The sequence below is a fragment of the Lissotriton vulgaris genome, chromosome 3_1 (assembly GCF_964263255.1).
Source record: "Lissotriton vulgaris chromosome 3_1, aLisVul1.2, whole genome shotgun sequence".
Lineage (NCBI taxonomy): Eukaryota > Metazoa > Chordata > Amphibia > Caudata > Salamandridae > Lissotriton > Lissotriton vulgaris.
This window is the reverse complement of record NC_141689.1, coordinates 1,636,158,636-1,636,172,711: the sequence shown is the minus strand read 5'-3', so window position 1 is coordinate 1,636,172,711 and position 14,076 is coordinate 1,636,158,636. Positions and strand designations below refer to the sequence as shown.

At 44.4% G+C, this 14,076-nt stretch overlaps 1 protein-coding gene across 1 annotated transcript in view; it reads right to left on the bottom strand.

Moving 5' to 3' along the window:
* IFT74 (intraflagellar transport 74) overlaps positions 1 to 14,076 on the bottom strand; it is a 496,520-nt gene that overhangs the window by 104,262 nt on the left and 378,182 nt on the right. The window contains exon 14 of the mRNA XM_086962124.1: positions 2,201 to 2,254. Within this exon, the coding sequence (XP_086818250.1) occupies positions 2,201 to 2,254 (54 nt within the window). The remainder of the gene's footprint in view (positions 1 to 2,200; positions 2,255 to 14,076) is intronic.

The window sequence follows — 14,076 nt, the reverse complement described above, 5'->3', positions numbered from 1 at the left end:
TGAACTCGTAATTGTGAAAGCCTTAGTCTCTTCCAGAGAGTCTCTTCAGGAGATTGGTTCACCATTGAGAATCTAGACATCGAATTATGCCTTTACCGCGAATACTATTGAGATTTGCAGTGATGTTGAGTTAACACAAGGACAGTGTGACACGGACGTTAGTGTCAATGATTCAACGTCATGGACTTGCCTAATGGAGAATGGTGCTGGCTTTGTGACATTGTTAACAATGCTGTCCTCGACGGCAAGCCAGTCGCTGCCCTTCTATTTGCCAATGTTGAGACTTCTGATGTCAAACAGGAATATTAATGATAATTTCTTTTGCCTTCTTTTCTTGATTATCTCTCCTTGGATCGCTCTTTATCAAAGTCCTTAGTGGAGGAAGGCATAGTAACAGTGAAAGCTGGGACTTTCTTGGAAGCCTTGTTGCTTTCCTTCTTATACTTAATTCTGTGTTATTCTAACTTATAATTTCACTCACAGCCATATTTAAGCACAAGTCACACTCTTTGAAAGAAATTGAGGTTGAAAAGCAGGCTACACAGGCTTATTGTGAAATAATAGGGAAAACACATATTAATGTTTTCCTACCACTGGAAATCGCTGAGTGAACGAAGTTAAGACAAAAATGCTAATTTTGAGAGAAATTTTACACAAAACAGGTGAAGAAATACCAAGAGTGTTCATAGAACCCACTCCCAGAGCTTTGGAAAAAAGAAGTGACTCTGTTTGAGTGTACTAGTGGTGAACAGCCATGACAACGCGGGGATTACCGCACACTGCCATTACAACGCAGGAATTACAAAGAAAGTCGTTACAACGACTTTCGTTGGAGGGCGCTCTTGGATAGGGAATAGATACATTTTCTATCCAAATCCTTCCCTGCTGTCAACGTGGGCTGGAGTTGGAATAGAAAATTAAACTATTCCACTATCCAGCGCCCTCTAGCGAAAGTCGTAATTCCTGCGTTGTAATGGCACGCGTGGTAATGCCACGCGTTGTCATGACATACAACCGTACTAGTACAGTGTAGAATGGGATTGATGGCTCCTGGACTCTTAAAGAGACCAGGAGTATTTTGTTTTCACTTTCCTAATGCAAAGCCTATCGAGCTGAATGTTTCCTCGTTGTTAAACTATTAAGGAAGCACATTGTCTTATTCCAATGCCCTTTTAAGAAGGATTGTGTGTTGTCTAGGCAGTTTCAAATTAAAAAAACGTTGCCTTTGATAGACTTTGAGGGTGACAAATTGCATTTGGAAATGCTGGACTTTTAACCCTCTCTCTAAATATTTATTGCGTTCGGGGTTCCCTTTATTCAGTGGGAATTTATTATAACATTTTAGACTATCAATGAAGATTCTACAATGCAGAACAGGAGCTACCGCACAATTTGGGATACTACACGGCATTTGTAATCTACTCCTTAGTCATGTCACAAAGAAACACTTCCCTTCCACACAAAATTCAGAATAAAATCAGCAACCTCCCGGTGATGACAAAGTAATGAACTGACATTTGACAGTTCGCATTTCATAGCTCAATGCCTATTCTTATCGATGGAAATTAGAATATTTCAAAATTATTTTATTAAAGAGAGTATTGGTATTCCATTCAAGTTCAAAGATACAGTTCAGTAAGGAGGCAGGAAACTGGCTAATCAGTGATATTGTCCATCAACCCCCAAACTTGCATGCCTTGCACTGAACGAATGTTAGCTGACAGTGGCAATGTGATCACCTAGCACTTAATTTAATTAATTTACAGCTGTGCCTCGTTAGCCAAGCAAAATTCACAAAAGAATCAATAATCAGCACTTCAACTGTGCCATTAAGACAATCAACCTTCCCTGGTTCTATGACACACACACACACACACACACTAGAGACCCATGCTCATACTCCCTAAAAATACGTATCACACGAAAAGCACTACAATGTGTTACCCCCATAAAATTTCCAACAGGAACTTTGGACAATGCTGCCACCAAAAAGATTCGACGGAACTACACCAAATTTGGCAGAAAGCTAGATCTTAACGTAGCGCCAGATATATAAAGGATGGAGACAAGGCTGTCAGCAAACACCTAAAACAGAAAGTGTGCAAGTGTCTGACTCCCCTGAACGTTAAAGAGATGTTCCTGAAAAACCATGTCCTGTGGGTATTTGTAGATATCTTTGAACTGAAAGTTATTAACTTACTGTCCATTCCCTCCTCTCTTTTCTTCAGCTCCTTGTACTTCTGATTCTTCTCCCCTGCAAAAAAGAAACAAAACTAATTAAGGCCAAGAAATAGCAAATGCTCCATACTGAAAGCTTTCAATCAATTGGAAATGTAGAAGTAACTTTGCAAGACCAAATGTTAGCAGTAAACATTTTGCAGGTACACAAGATAATTATGTACTATCCAAAACATGTAATATATTAACCTGAGATTGATTTATTTGCCCTGTGGTCCTGCGCTCAGTAAGATCGCTACATAATCTATTCCACACATTTAGTATATTAATGGCACTCTCAGCAGTAGGACTGAATATCAGTTTGCAAGTATCGAAGAATTAAGGTATATTCATGCTGACCAAACTTGCTACTAGTATCTCAGCAGTAGTACTGGATATTACTTTGCAAATAAACAAAGAACAAAGTTATCTTCATGCTGACCACCCTTGCACCTTCATGTGTCATATTTAGTAGACTACTAACGTTTCCCTTGGTAGTTCTCTTCTTGAAACAGGAGTCAAGCAGTTGGTGTTGGCTGATGGCTCAAGATTAGCAGGAGAGTTTTGATAATGGAAAAGAGTATTTGGCCTAAGAGTAGTCAAGGCCAATGGGTCCATTTTCAGGGATGATTTTAGGGAGAAAGCTGGAGACCTTTGGTAGTCTGCTTTAAAATGATTTGATATGAACTAGAGAACAACTGCCAGCACCACAATCATTTCTTTTCAGTTAAGGCTTGAAGTTTAGCAACACTGAGAGAGGGATACAGTGTTAAGGCCATGACAGCTGTAGGGTTTCAGGAAATAAATATATATGCTGAGAAAACAATCATCACAATTCAGCCCTAAAACCATGGAGCTGCAGCACAGACAGAGATACTAAAACTATAGGATCCTGTAATTCGTCACTAGTATCATTAACTAAAAAATAAACTAGAGCTAATCCTATTGACGTTGGCAGCGTCTTCTGGATTCAGGACCTTTGCAATCACAGAGGAACCCATTTGGCTGTCATGCTACTGAAAATTGTCACAGTTCTAACTTCTGCAGTATTTTCCTATATTCCAGCCATTTTACTGGGGATGTGTAGTGCACGGTTTGGTGCACTGAGAGAGACAGAATACAACTGCAGGAGGGTAGTATTGCGAGGTTCCTGATCCCCTGATAGCATTGTCTGTTAGGAGTGACACCTCAGCAGGAGTTAATGAGGTCGCAATAAATGTGTCCATATAGTTGGGCCAGAAAAGACCGATTTCTGAGATATGTAAGCCACAAACTAACTCTAACAATTGTCCTGATTTGGAGCAAGCTGAGCTCATCTCGTGAGGTGGATTAGCACACTATAAACACTAATTAGATCGTAATTTAACTATGGCAGATAGATGTATCTATCAGAAGCCTGGATGCCACACTTTCCCATTTTTAGCTCTAACACCCCATCATACGCCTCTTTCTGGGAATATGACCAGATATTCTTACCTCTAAATTGAACTAAAGTAGAAGAGGAATTAGAAAAAATGGTTATGTTGAAACAACATACAAGTGTAGCTTTGTGGACAACAGCAGACCACGAAAGTGGACCAAATTTGATTACAAGAGGGCAAATGAATCTGCTTATGATTAAGAATAGAGTTTTACAAATCAGACAACTACATTCCACAGTAATGAGAGACATAAAGAAATTAAAATATAATAAATTACTAACAATTACCATAAAGTAGAAATGAATATAACTAGTAAGTCAACTAAGTATCTAATCATACCTTTACTGTAGTGCTTGCTAAATCCAATGAGAGCATTTTTTTTATCATGTTATGGAATAAGCAGGCTTTTTTGTTTGCTGTTACATTTCCCATTTAAAATGGAAAATTGCAGTGCAGATTTGTAGCAAAAAAGCAGGAATCTTGAATTAATCAATAATAGTGTACACATAATGCTAAAGTTAATAGCTGATGCTAAGATAAACTACTGAGCAATACTACAGGTTTTTCTTACCTTCTACATGATTCCAATGCAAAATATAAAAAAACAACGGGAAAACAATTAAAATGCAAAACCTATCGTCAGTTTTCCTCACAAAGCACTAAAGAAAGGGGTGAAGAGTGACAAATATATGCATTTGTCCTGCATTAAATTTTTTGCAGGAAAGTTGTGCACAAATAAAGCCAAATACTTAGAGCCTAGAGGGATAGGGGAGCTAGAAACTGGAGTTAGGATACTAGGATGGATGTAAAATGCAAAAATGGTAATAATGTAAACAAAATAGAGAGCAACAAATAAATATAATAGCAAAGAATGACACACATTTGGCGCATAACAAATCATAGATAAACGTGGTGACAATCAGTGGCTCATTTTGCAATATATACGTATATATTACGTACTGGCATTCACCAGTAGGTAGTTATAGTTAGGACCATGGTTCCGAAGAAAAAGTTTTTTTTGAACATATGCGGGCAATAAACAACAAAGACCCCCATTACCCCATGAACTCTGTCATGGTTCCAATAGCAATTTGTTAAGTTTCTTTGCTTTGGAAGAAGTCCATCTGGGTCCAAGGGGTGGGAATAGAGCTCTTGCCCTTCGTAAACGTGATTCGAAGTGGATCATCAATCTCGAAACCAGACATCCAAAAGGGCACAATCTGGATGAAGAACTGGCCTATCATCTAAAAGAATAATGTTTGGTTCTGGTCATTGAAATTTTATTTTTGAACTATATATTGCCATTGTAACTGCACTTTTTCTGAAACATGGTTGTGTTTTTTCTGAACTTTATGGTAAATACAATTTATATTTTTTCACTTTTAGGAAGAAGGGACATGGTACTTGAACAGTGGATTGTTGTAATTATTCTTGACCACCTATCCCTTTCTTTCCGAGGGTCCTGTCCAATCAGATAAGAATCTGCACCTGTATCAGTATATTTTTATGTTTTTTTCTTTCTCACTTTATCTTCTCTTTATTGACACAGGTTGTGTCCTTTAGGTATTGTTCATGCAATATGACAGCCTTATATATATAATTTGTATATATATTGTGTGGTAATTTACCGATTTAGATTACAAGGACATTTCAGAGGATTTACAGCACTATGCAGAATACAGACATCTCTAGTTATAACTACCATGACAATTAGATCAAAAGTCGTGAGTTGTTTAATTCTCTGTGTATATATGTACAGTATGTATTTATGTATATATATGTAATGATAAATTAGGTATTAGGATTTAAATAATAATCGGCACTATGTCGAAAGAATACATGATCCTTACATGTAAATACCTGTATATATGTACATATGTAAAGTGGTTGCTGTACACAAAGACCTTGTATATATGTACATTGGTATTGCCCCTTACAAATACATATACCTTTCAAAGATGGCCGCCACAGTAGGACTTGGTTACCAGTTAACAAACTTTTAGTCCTTTGTTTATGTCGTATACCTATGTATGGACCTCCTGTTCCAATATGTTTATTTATTTATTTAATTTATTTTTAAAATTTCTAAAGCGCGCAAATACCTTACGGTGTCTCGGCGCTAGAAGTGTGTGAACAAGACAGCTTTGCTGTCGAAACGCGTTACTTTGCTGTAATAAAACTGCGGTGAACTTTATCCTGAGTGCGAGCTTTCCTGTGAAGGATTATTGTGTGGTATTAATTACCGAGTGATCCACTCGGTGTTGCGCTCGCCATCTGTCAATGGGCCCCGGACTTCAGTAGACGGGTCGTTTTTCTTGGTATATATATATTTATATATATATATATATATATATATATATATATATATATATATATATATATATATATATATATATATATATATATATATATATTCACTGAAAAAAACATAAGTTTCAGGCACGTTAGAGTTAGGAATTAGCATTTAAAAAACCTTACAAATTCACTGAAAAAATCATAGTTTTCAGGGGCATAATAGTTAGTTGGACATTTCACTCGTACAAAACTATTGAAATTCCCCCGTTATAGTTAGTTCAGCTAATTATAACTCGCACGCCCGCAATGCACTGCTGATGACGTCACATATTACCTCACTCATGACATTGTCAGTGATATCACTCATGACATAACAGATGACATCTCAAATGACATCACTGATTGTATAACTGACTCATTAAGTGTATCTTAGTGAATACATGGGTTAGTGAGTAATGTTTAAATATATATATATCTGTATCAGTCTCTCACTTTGTGTATAAGTGGCTGCATGGGTTGGTGAGTAGCTACATGAATGTCTATATAGATTATTAGTTGGTTTTTGAGTATCAATATGAGTGTCTGAGTGTCTGTATGGTTCAGTGGGGGTATTACGTAGTGCATAGACACATGAATGAGTGACTCACTGTTTGTATGTGTTGAAGACAGCATGTGTACAGGACTGTATGGGTGTGTTAGTGAATGAATGACTGTCTCAATAGTGTCTTTATGAGTAACTACATACGTTTCTAACTAGTATATGTGAGTATTGGTGTATGTAAGTGAGTATATGTCAGAGAGAGAGATTGGAAGAGTTCCTGTATAAATGAGTATGTGTTTCTATAAGTGATTGCTTAAGAGTAAGTATGTGTAAGGTTCTGTAGCATCAGAAGGGGGCGGAGCGGATCCCCACGAATGGGGAAGTGGCAGGACATACTAATATGGGTGTTTCCAATGTCTCCTGATTATTCTAAGGCATCTGAAGAAGGTAGATGGAACTGCTGAAATGCATTATGCCATATTCTTGTATTAAATGAGTCTTCAAGCTGTTCCCCTTGTGTGGCTTCCGCTCTTTTCCTTGGGGAGGAGTTTTGGTGGATATTTTTCACGACGCGATGAGTGACCCCTGACCTGCCTTAAGGCCAGGCAAGACTCCTCGCGCGGGCGGACCCTCCATTCTGCCCTCGTGCCCCTGACCCGGTCATTGCTGCCTCGCTGCCGCTGCTGTTGTGGTAGGAGCACCTTGCATACTCTGCTCTTGCTCTATGTTTCGTTTTTAACATATCGAAATTCGTTTAGAATTGTGATTGTATTTATTTTGTGCCATTTTTGTGCCCCATTTTAGTTTTAGCCGCTGTTCCTGCTGCCTGTTTTCCCCCCAGGATCTTGCCGGTTCCCGTCCCTGCCGCTGCGTCCCCTGCGGACCCGCCCCCCTCGCGCTCCCATTGGTCCACCCCCTCCCTCCTCCCAGCTGCTCCTACCTCCCACCTCCCCTTCTTAATGGCAGCCTCTGCGCGGGGTAAGCCCGTCCGCGCCTGGACCGCACCCAGCGCCAGTCCCCCTGGCTCTCACCGCCCGACCCCCATAGGCAACACTACTCCTCCTCTACAATCCACACCCTCAACCCAGGTCAACACCTTGCCTGCACCCAAGCCAACCCCAAGTACACACAGGGACATGCACATGTCTTGCATGGCATTTCTACTGCACCCCCACAAACACCAACCACACCAACACGCTCCAAACCAACTCTAACACACCACACACCTACCATAACACGCACCGCAGCAACTACACTAACACACTCCACAACAACACCACTGCACCCCACAACAACACCAACACGCGCCACGACAACAACAGCCCCCGCAACCACCTTAACTGCATACTGCTAAACACCCGCTCCGTACACAAGCACGCCATCGAGCTCTGGGACCTGATCACAACACGCTCCCCCGACATAACTTTCCTTACGGAAACCTGGATGAACCCATCATCCGAACCCGACATAGCCATAGCCATTCCAGAAGGCTACAAAATCTCTCGTAGGGATCGACTAAACAAACCAGGAGGAGGTATCGCCATCATACATAAAAGCACCATCTAGGTCACCACCAACACCCACGACACCCTGGATAGAGCAGAACACCTACACTTCCGAATGCCGCAAGACCGAGAAAGCTTGGCGACAAGAACCCTCCACATCAAACTTCTCCACACTCAAAACCACCATACGCAAACACCACCAACTAATCAGAACCACCAAAAGAGCGTACTACAAAGAACGCATAGATAGTAACTCACATAACAGCAAGGAACTCTTTACTATCATCAATGAGCTCACCAAACCCAAGTCCTGCAACACCGACCCCACCCACACACAAAACCTATGCAACTCCCTCTCCAACCACTTCCACCACAAAATCCTAGACATACACAACAGCTTCACACCACCGGCACCCACTCTCAACCCCACCGACACGATCTACGACACAACACCCCCCCACTCCAACCAACTGCACACTGCAAACGAAAGCAGACCCGGATGACATCACAAACTACCGCCCCATTTCTCTACTCCCTTTGACCGCCAAGGTCGCTGAGAAGCTAGTGAACGCCCGCCTGTCTCACTTCCTCGAGGAAAACAATGCACTCAACACCTCCCAGTCTGGATTTCGCAAGAACCACAGCACTGTGACCGCCCTCATCTCCTGCACTGACGACATCAGAACCAGAGTTGACAAGGGCGTCACCATCGTACTCATCCTCATGGACCTCTCCGCAGCCTTCGACACTGTCTGCCACCAAATCCTCCGAACATGCCTCTTCAACGCAGGTATCCGACACAAGACCCTGGACTGGCTCACCTCCTTCCTCGCCGAAAGAACCCAGAAAGTTCACCTCCCCCTGTTCCAGTCCCCAGCAACCAAGCTCATCTGCGGGGTCCCCCAAGGATCCCCTCTCAGCCCCACCCTCTTCAATATTTACATAGCCCCACTCGCCAACATCCTCCGCCCACACAGAATCACCATCATATCCTACGCAGACGACACCCAGCTCGTCATCTCCCTCACGAGGAACCCCACCACCGCCAAGACAAACCTCCACGCCGGACTCCTCGCCACCGCCAACTGGATGACAGCAAGCCACCTCAAACTCAACTCCAACAACACCAAAATCATCATCTTCGGACCCAACAGGACAGTATGGGACGACTCCTGGTGACCCACCGCCCTAGGAACACCCCCATCACCATCCACCGATGCACGCAACCTCAGCATCATCCCAGACTCCTCCCTCTCCATGTCCCAGCAAATCAACTCTATAACTTCCTCATGTTTAAACACCCTCTGCATGCTGCGTAGGACCTTCAAATGGATCCCCATAGAAACCAGGAAAACTGTCACCCACACACTCATCAGCAGCAGACTAGACTACAGAAACGCCCTGGCACAACAATCAAGCTCCAACAGAATCTCCAGCGGATCAAGAACGCAGCCGCCCGGCTCATCCTCAACCTCCCACGCCATGAACACATCTCTGCCCACCTCAGACTCCTTCACTGGCTACCCATCAGCAAAAGGATCTCCTTCAAAATCCGCATCCACGCCCACAAATCCCTCCACAACACTGGACCAGTCTACCTCAACGAAAGAGTGAACTTCCACACACCCACTCACCTCCTCCGTTCGGCTGACCTCGCCCTCCCCACAGTCCCCGGCATCCGTCGCACCACCTCCGGAGGGAGATCCTTCTCCTACCTTGCCTCCAAGACATTGAACTCCCTCCCCACCAAACTACGCAAGACCAAGGACCGCCTGACCTTCAGAAAACTTCTCAAGACATGGCTTTTTGAACAGTAACTCATCACATCCCCCGCACAAACCCCCCCCAACCCCCACCCTCAGCGCCTTGAAACCCTTCTGGGTGAGTAGCGCGCTTAATAAATTTGATGATTGTGTGTCTCTCACCCTCCCCTCCTCTTTCCCACCTTCATTATCTGTCTACTTCCCCTGCTCCAACCCCCCTCCCCTGAATCTCTCACCTTGCTTGCTTTTCCCCTTACGTATTTGTGCTTATTGTTTATCTCGACCTTACAAGTAACTATGTTAACATGCTCTTAGAACTGTGTAACCTTTGTAATGATGTAACCTGCAACTATGGTCTGATGCTCATGTAAAGCGCTCTGATACCTCCGGGTCTAGCCAGCGCTATATAAAACTTTTAAAATAAATAAATAAATACATACATTTATCCATTGTTTTAAAAATGTTAGTTTCTGTTTTTGAGTGTGTGTATCAAAGGTTATATTAGGGTGAGAGGAGGACTGCCACTCTATCACAAGGATGATGGCATCAGTGATGTCATTTGAGATGTCATCAGTGATGTCATGAGTGAAGTCACTGACCATGTCATAAGTGATCTAATATGTGATGTCATCAGCCGTGCATTGTGGTCGCGCAAGTTATAGTTAGCTGAACTAACTATAACGGGGAACTTCAATGGTTTTGTACGAGTGAAATGTCCAACTAACTATAACGTCCCTGAAACCTATGGTTTTTTCAGTGAATTTTAAATGTTTTTTAAATGCTAATTTCTAACTATAACGTGCCTGAAACCTATGTTTTTTTCAGTGAATTTCAAAGGTTTTTTAAATGCTAGTTTCTAACTATGCTGACAGAGGTAGGACATGTGAAGAAAAAACACACAGAAAGAAGAAATGCAGAAAAAAGCAACAGAAGCCCTCAAAGACGAAGAAAAGTGCAGGAAGAAGAAAGACGTGCAGAAAGAACAAACAGAGGAGCAGAAAGAGGCCTTGTTGCAAAATCACCCTGTACCCTCAACTTTTTGCGATGGGTACTGGTGGTAACTGACTCTGACTAACAAGTCCTAGAGCCAGTGCTATGATAAAAGACACTTAGAATACAGTTAAAACACCCACATACAGTAGGGAACACTATGCATTGGGGTACCCGTGTGATTACCATGGCCTAATATGTACACCACTGTGTAAACACGCTCTGTGGCGGTTTTAAGTTGGGAGATTAAGTCCCCTTCAATCCTGAGGGTCCCTAGGGTCCAACTAGCCCACTAGGTACCTCCAGTAACTGTTACAGAGCTGCGTTGCAGAGAGATGTAAAAAGGGGCGTGACCGCTGAACACATCTCTGCAGCGCAGCTCCCTGGCGCACACTGGAGGTACCTGATGGGCTAGTTGGCCCCCAAGGACCCTCAGTATTGAAGGGAAATGAATTCCCCAACTTACAACTCGCCAGGGGGTGCGTTTGCGAAGTGGTGAATGAAGGCGGCGGGGCCTGAGGTGACATGTGTGCAAACACGCCCTACGGCGCGTTTTAAGTTGGGGAATTAAATCCTCTTCAATCCTGAGGGTCAACTAGCCCACTAGGTACCTCAAGTATGCGCCAGGGAGCTGTGTTGCAGAGAGGTGTTCAGAGGCCACGCCCCTTTTTACAATACTTTGTGGCGCTTATTGGAGGTACCTGGTGAGCCAGTTGGCCCCCAGGGGACCTCAGTATTGAAGAGGAATTAATTCCCCAACTAACGCGCCACAGGGCGTGTTTTAAGTTGGGGGATTAGGTCCCTTTAAATCCCTAGGGTCCCTGGGGTGCAACTAGCCAACTAGGTACCTCCATTAAGCGCCACAGAGCTGCGTTGCAGACAGGTGTTAAAAGGGGGGTGGCCTCTGAACACCCCTCTGCAACACAGCTCTCTGGCGCATACTGGAGGTTCCTGGTGGGCTAGTTGGCCCCCAGGGACCCCCAGTATTCAAGGGGAATTAGTTCTCCATCTGCAAACGCGCCAGGTGGCGTGTTTGCAGAGTGCTGCAGGGAGAGGGCGGAGCCTCCGGCGCAATGCCGGTCTTTTTGTTTGTTTTTTTAAGAAAGGGGACTGTGTGGCCCCCTTCTTTTCCTTTTTTATAGACCCTGGGGACCCCATCCCCCAGGGCATGACCCCTTTTTTTTTATTACAAAATTGGGAAGAGGGCCGTGTGGCCTCCCTCCCTAGGTCATAATCGGCCCCGGGAACCCTATCCCCTGGGGCATGGCCACTTTTTTTGTCGTTATTAATTTTTGGAGGAGGGTCTGCGTGGCCTCCCTCCTCAGGCCTTTCATGACCTCGGGGGCCCCATCCCCGGGACAGGCCTTGCCGTTAAAAAAAAAATTATAATTTGGGAGGAGAGCCGCGTACGGCCCCCCTTTTGGGCCACTTATGGCCCAGGGACCCCATCCCCCAGGGAAGGCCCTATCCGTTGGGGACCGTGGGGGGGTCTCCAATTCCAACAAGTTCCCGCCGGCTCCCTGCATCCTGCGGGAGCCGGCATTGTTTTTCCACAAGGGGAGCTGCTAAGATGCAGCTCCCCGTGTGGAAAAGCAATTTCCTTTGGTATTTGGAAGAGAGAGCAGATTTCATGTTCTCTCTTCCAAATACCAAAACAGAGTTTGCTATGGCAGGGCAGGAGCCATGAGGCTCCCACCCTGCCATAGCAAACTGCAGTGTTCCGGGGTGAGCACCCTGGGACACTGCAGGAGTCCGCCCAGGGGGATGGCCGTCCCCAGGGCCATGACAGGGCTCCAGGAGGGAGGCAGCGCGCCTCCCCCGCCCAACATTATCAAAGTCCTGGGGAGGTGGTGGTCCCCGGGGCTGTGGCGTCTGTCACGGACCACCCAATTTTAATATTTAGAGCCCCGGGGGTGGCGGTCCCCAGGGCTGCTAGGGGCCATGAGACCCCCGCAAATATTTTCTTAAAGCCCTGGGGGGTGGCGGTCCCCGGCGCTGGTGAGGGCTGTGAGCCCCCCGCAAATATTGTTATAAAACTCCAGGGGGTGGCTGTCCCCGGGACTTGGGGGGGCCTTTGAATTGACCAATTTACTGTAGAAGCCCCGGTGCTGGGGGCATGGGGGGCTGTGAGCCTCCCGCATATATTTTTGAAAATCCCCCTGGGGGTGGCGCTCCCTGGGGCTGGGGGGCCCCTCTGGGGCCCCCATAACAATAAAAGTATTGCCTCTGGACTTGGCCGACCCAGGGGCTAAATAGTATCTGGGCGCTACGTTTTTTTTTGTGGCCGTATCCGCGCATCCGTTGCGCATTTTGCAGATTTTTTTTTTTTTACAAATTTCGAACATTTGGCCCTGGGGGTCCTTGTGGGACTACCTAAGCAGGCCTAGGGGGTCAGGGTGTTTCTACCCTTCCCCCTTTCCTCTTTTTTTGCGTTTGTTTGACTGATTTCTTGTGCCTCGGTTCTCAAGATGGCTGCCAACACTTCCAGCTTCGGAGTGTAGACAGCAAATTAGCATGCAGCATCGGATTGGGAGGGTGCACGGATCCTGCGCGGCCTTAGATATCGAAACTTTTTTAATTTGGATTTTCTCAGCAACTACTGAACGGATTTACACCATTTAACAAAAAGGGATCTTTCTGAACCAAAGGCTACCTTTTTGCAAAATTTGGTGTAATTCCGTTCAGCATTTCGGGCTGTAGCCGTGTCTAAAGTTTCCTATGGGAAATTGCATGGGGAAAACACGTTTTGGGACCCCCTTTTTTTCTCGGCCCATACTTGACGAATCACCCCGAAACTTTCAAGATAGGAGCCGACCGGAGCGGGCCACGAGTTTTGAAATACGTCAATCTGCACAAAAGTTATTGGGACTAGAATGTTGCGAGACATCACCCCTTAATACAGCACCAGAAAACCCACACACTTTCCACAGTGTGAGAAGCACGCCTTCCAATTGAGAGTGGGTAAAAGTAGATTTTTATTGCAACAGGTAGCCCAACAGCATAGCATGACTCTTTTCAACCCAGCCGGGTCTTAATCATATGCACAATGCAAAGAGCAGTTGCTTCTGGTTTTTAAATGTCCTGCAACTTCAAACAGTGAGGAAGGACTCATGTGCAAAGATTTTTAAAGGTGTACTGTCAATCAGTATTCTCAAGGACTTCAATGTCCATTAGGCTTTGCAATTGTAGAAAAGGCATCATTGCGTCCTTACTTGTAGTACACAATCCATCAATGCCTAGTTTCCAAATATGATAATAATAATGCCCTCTTGTTGCCTCATATGATGTAAATTCCGTGTATGGCTGAGCGGCAACATTTGTAACAAATTACACCCAAAGCACTC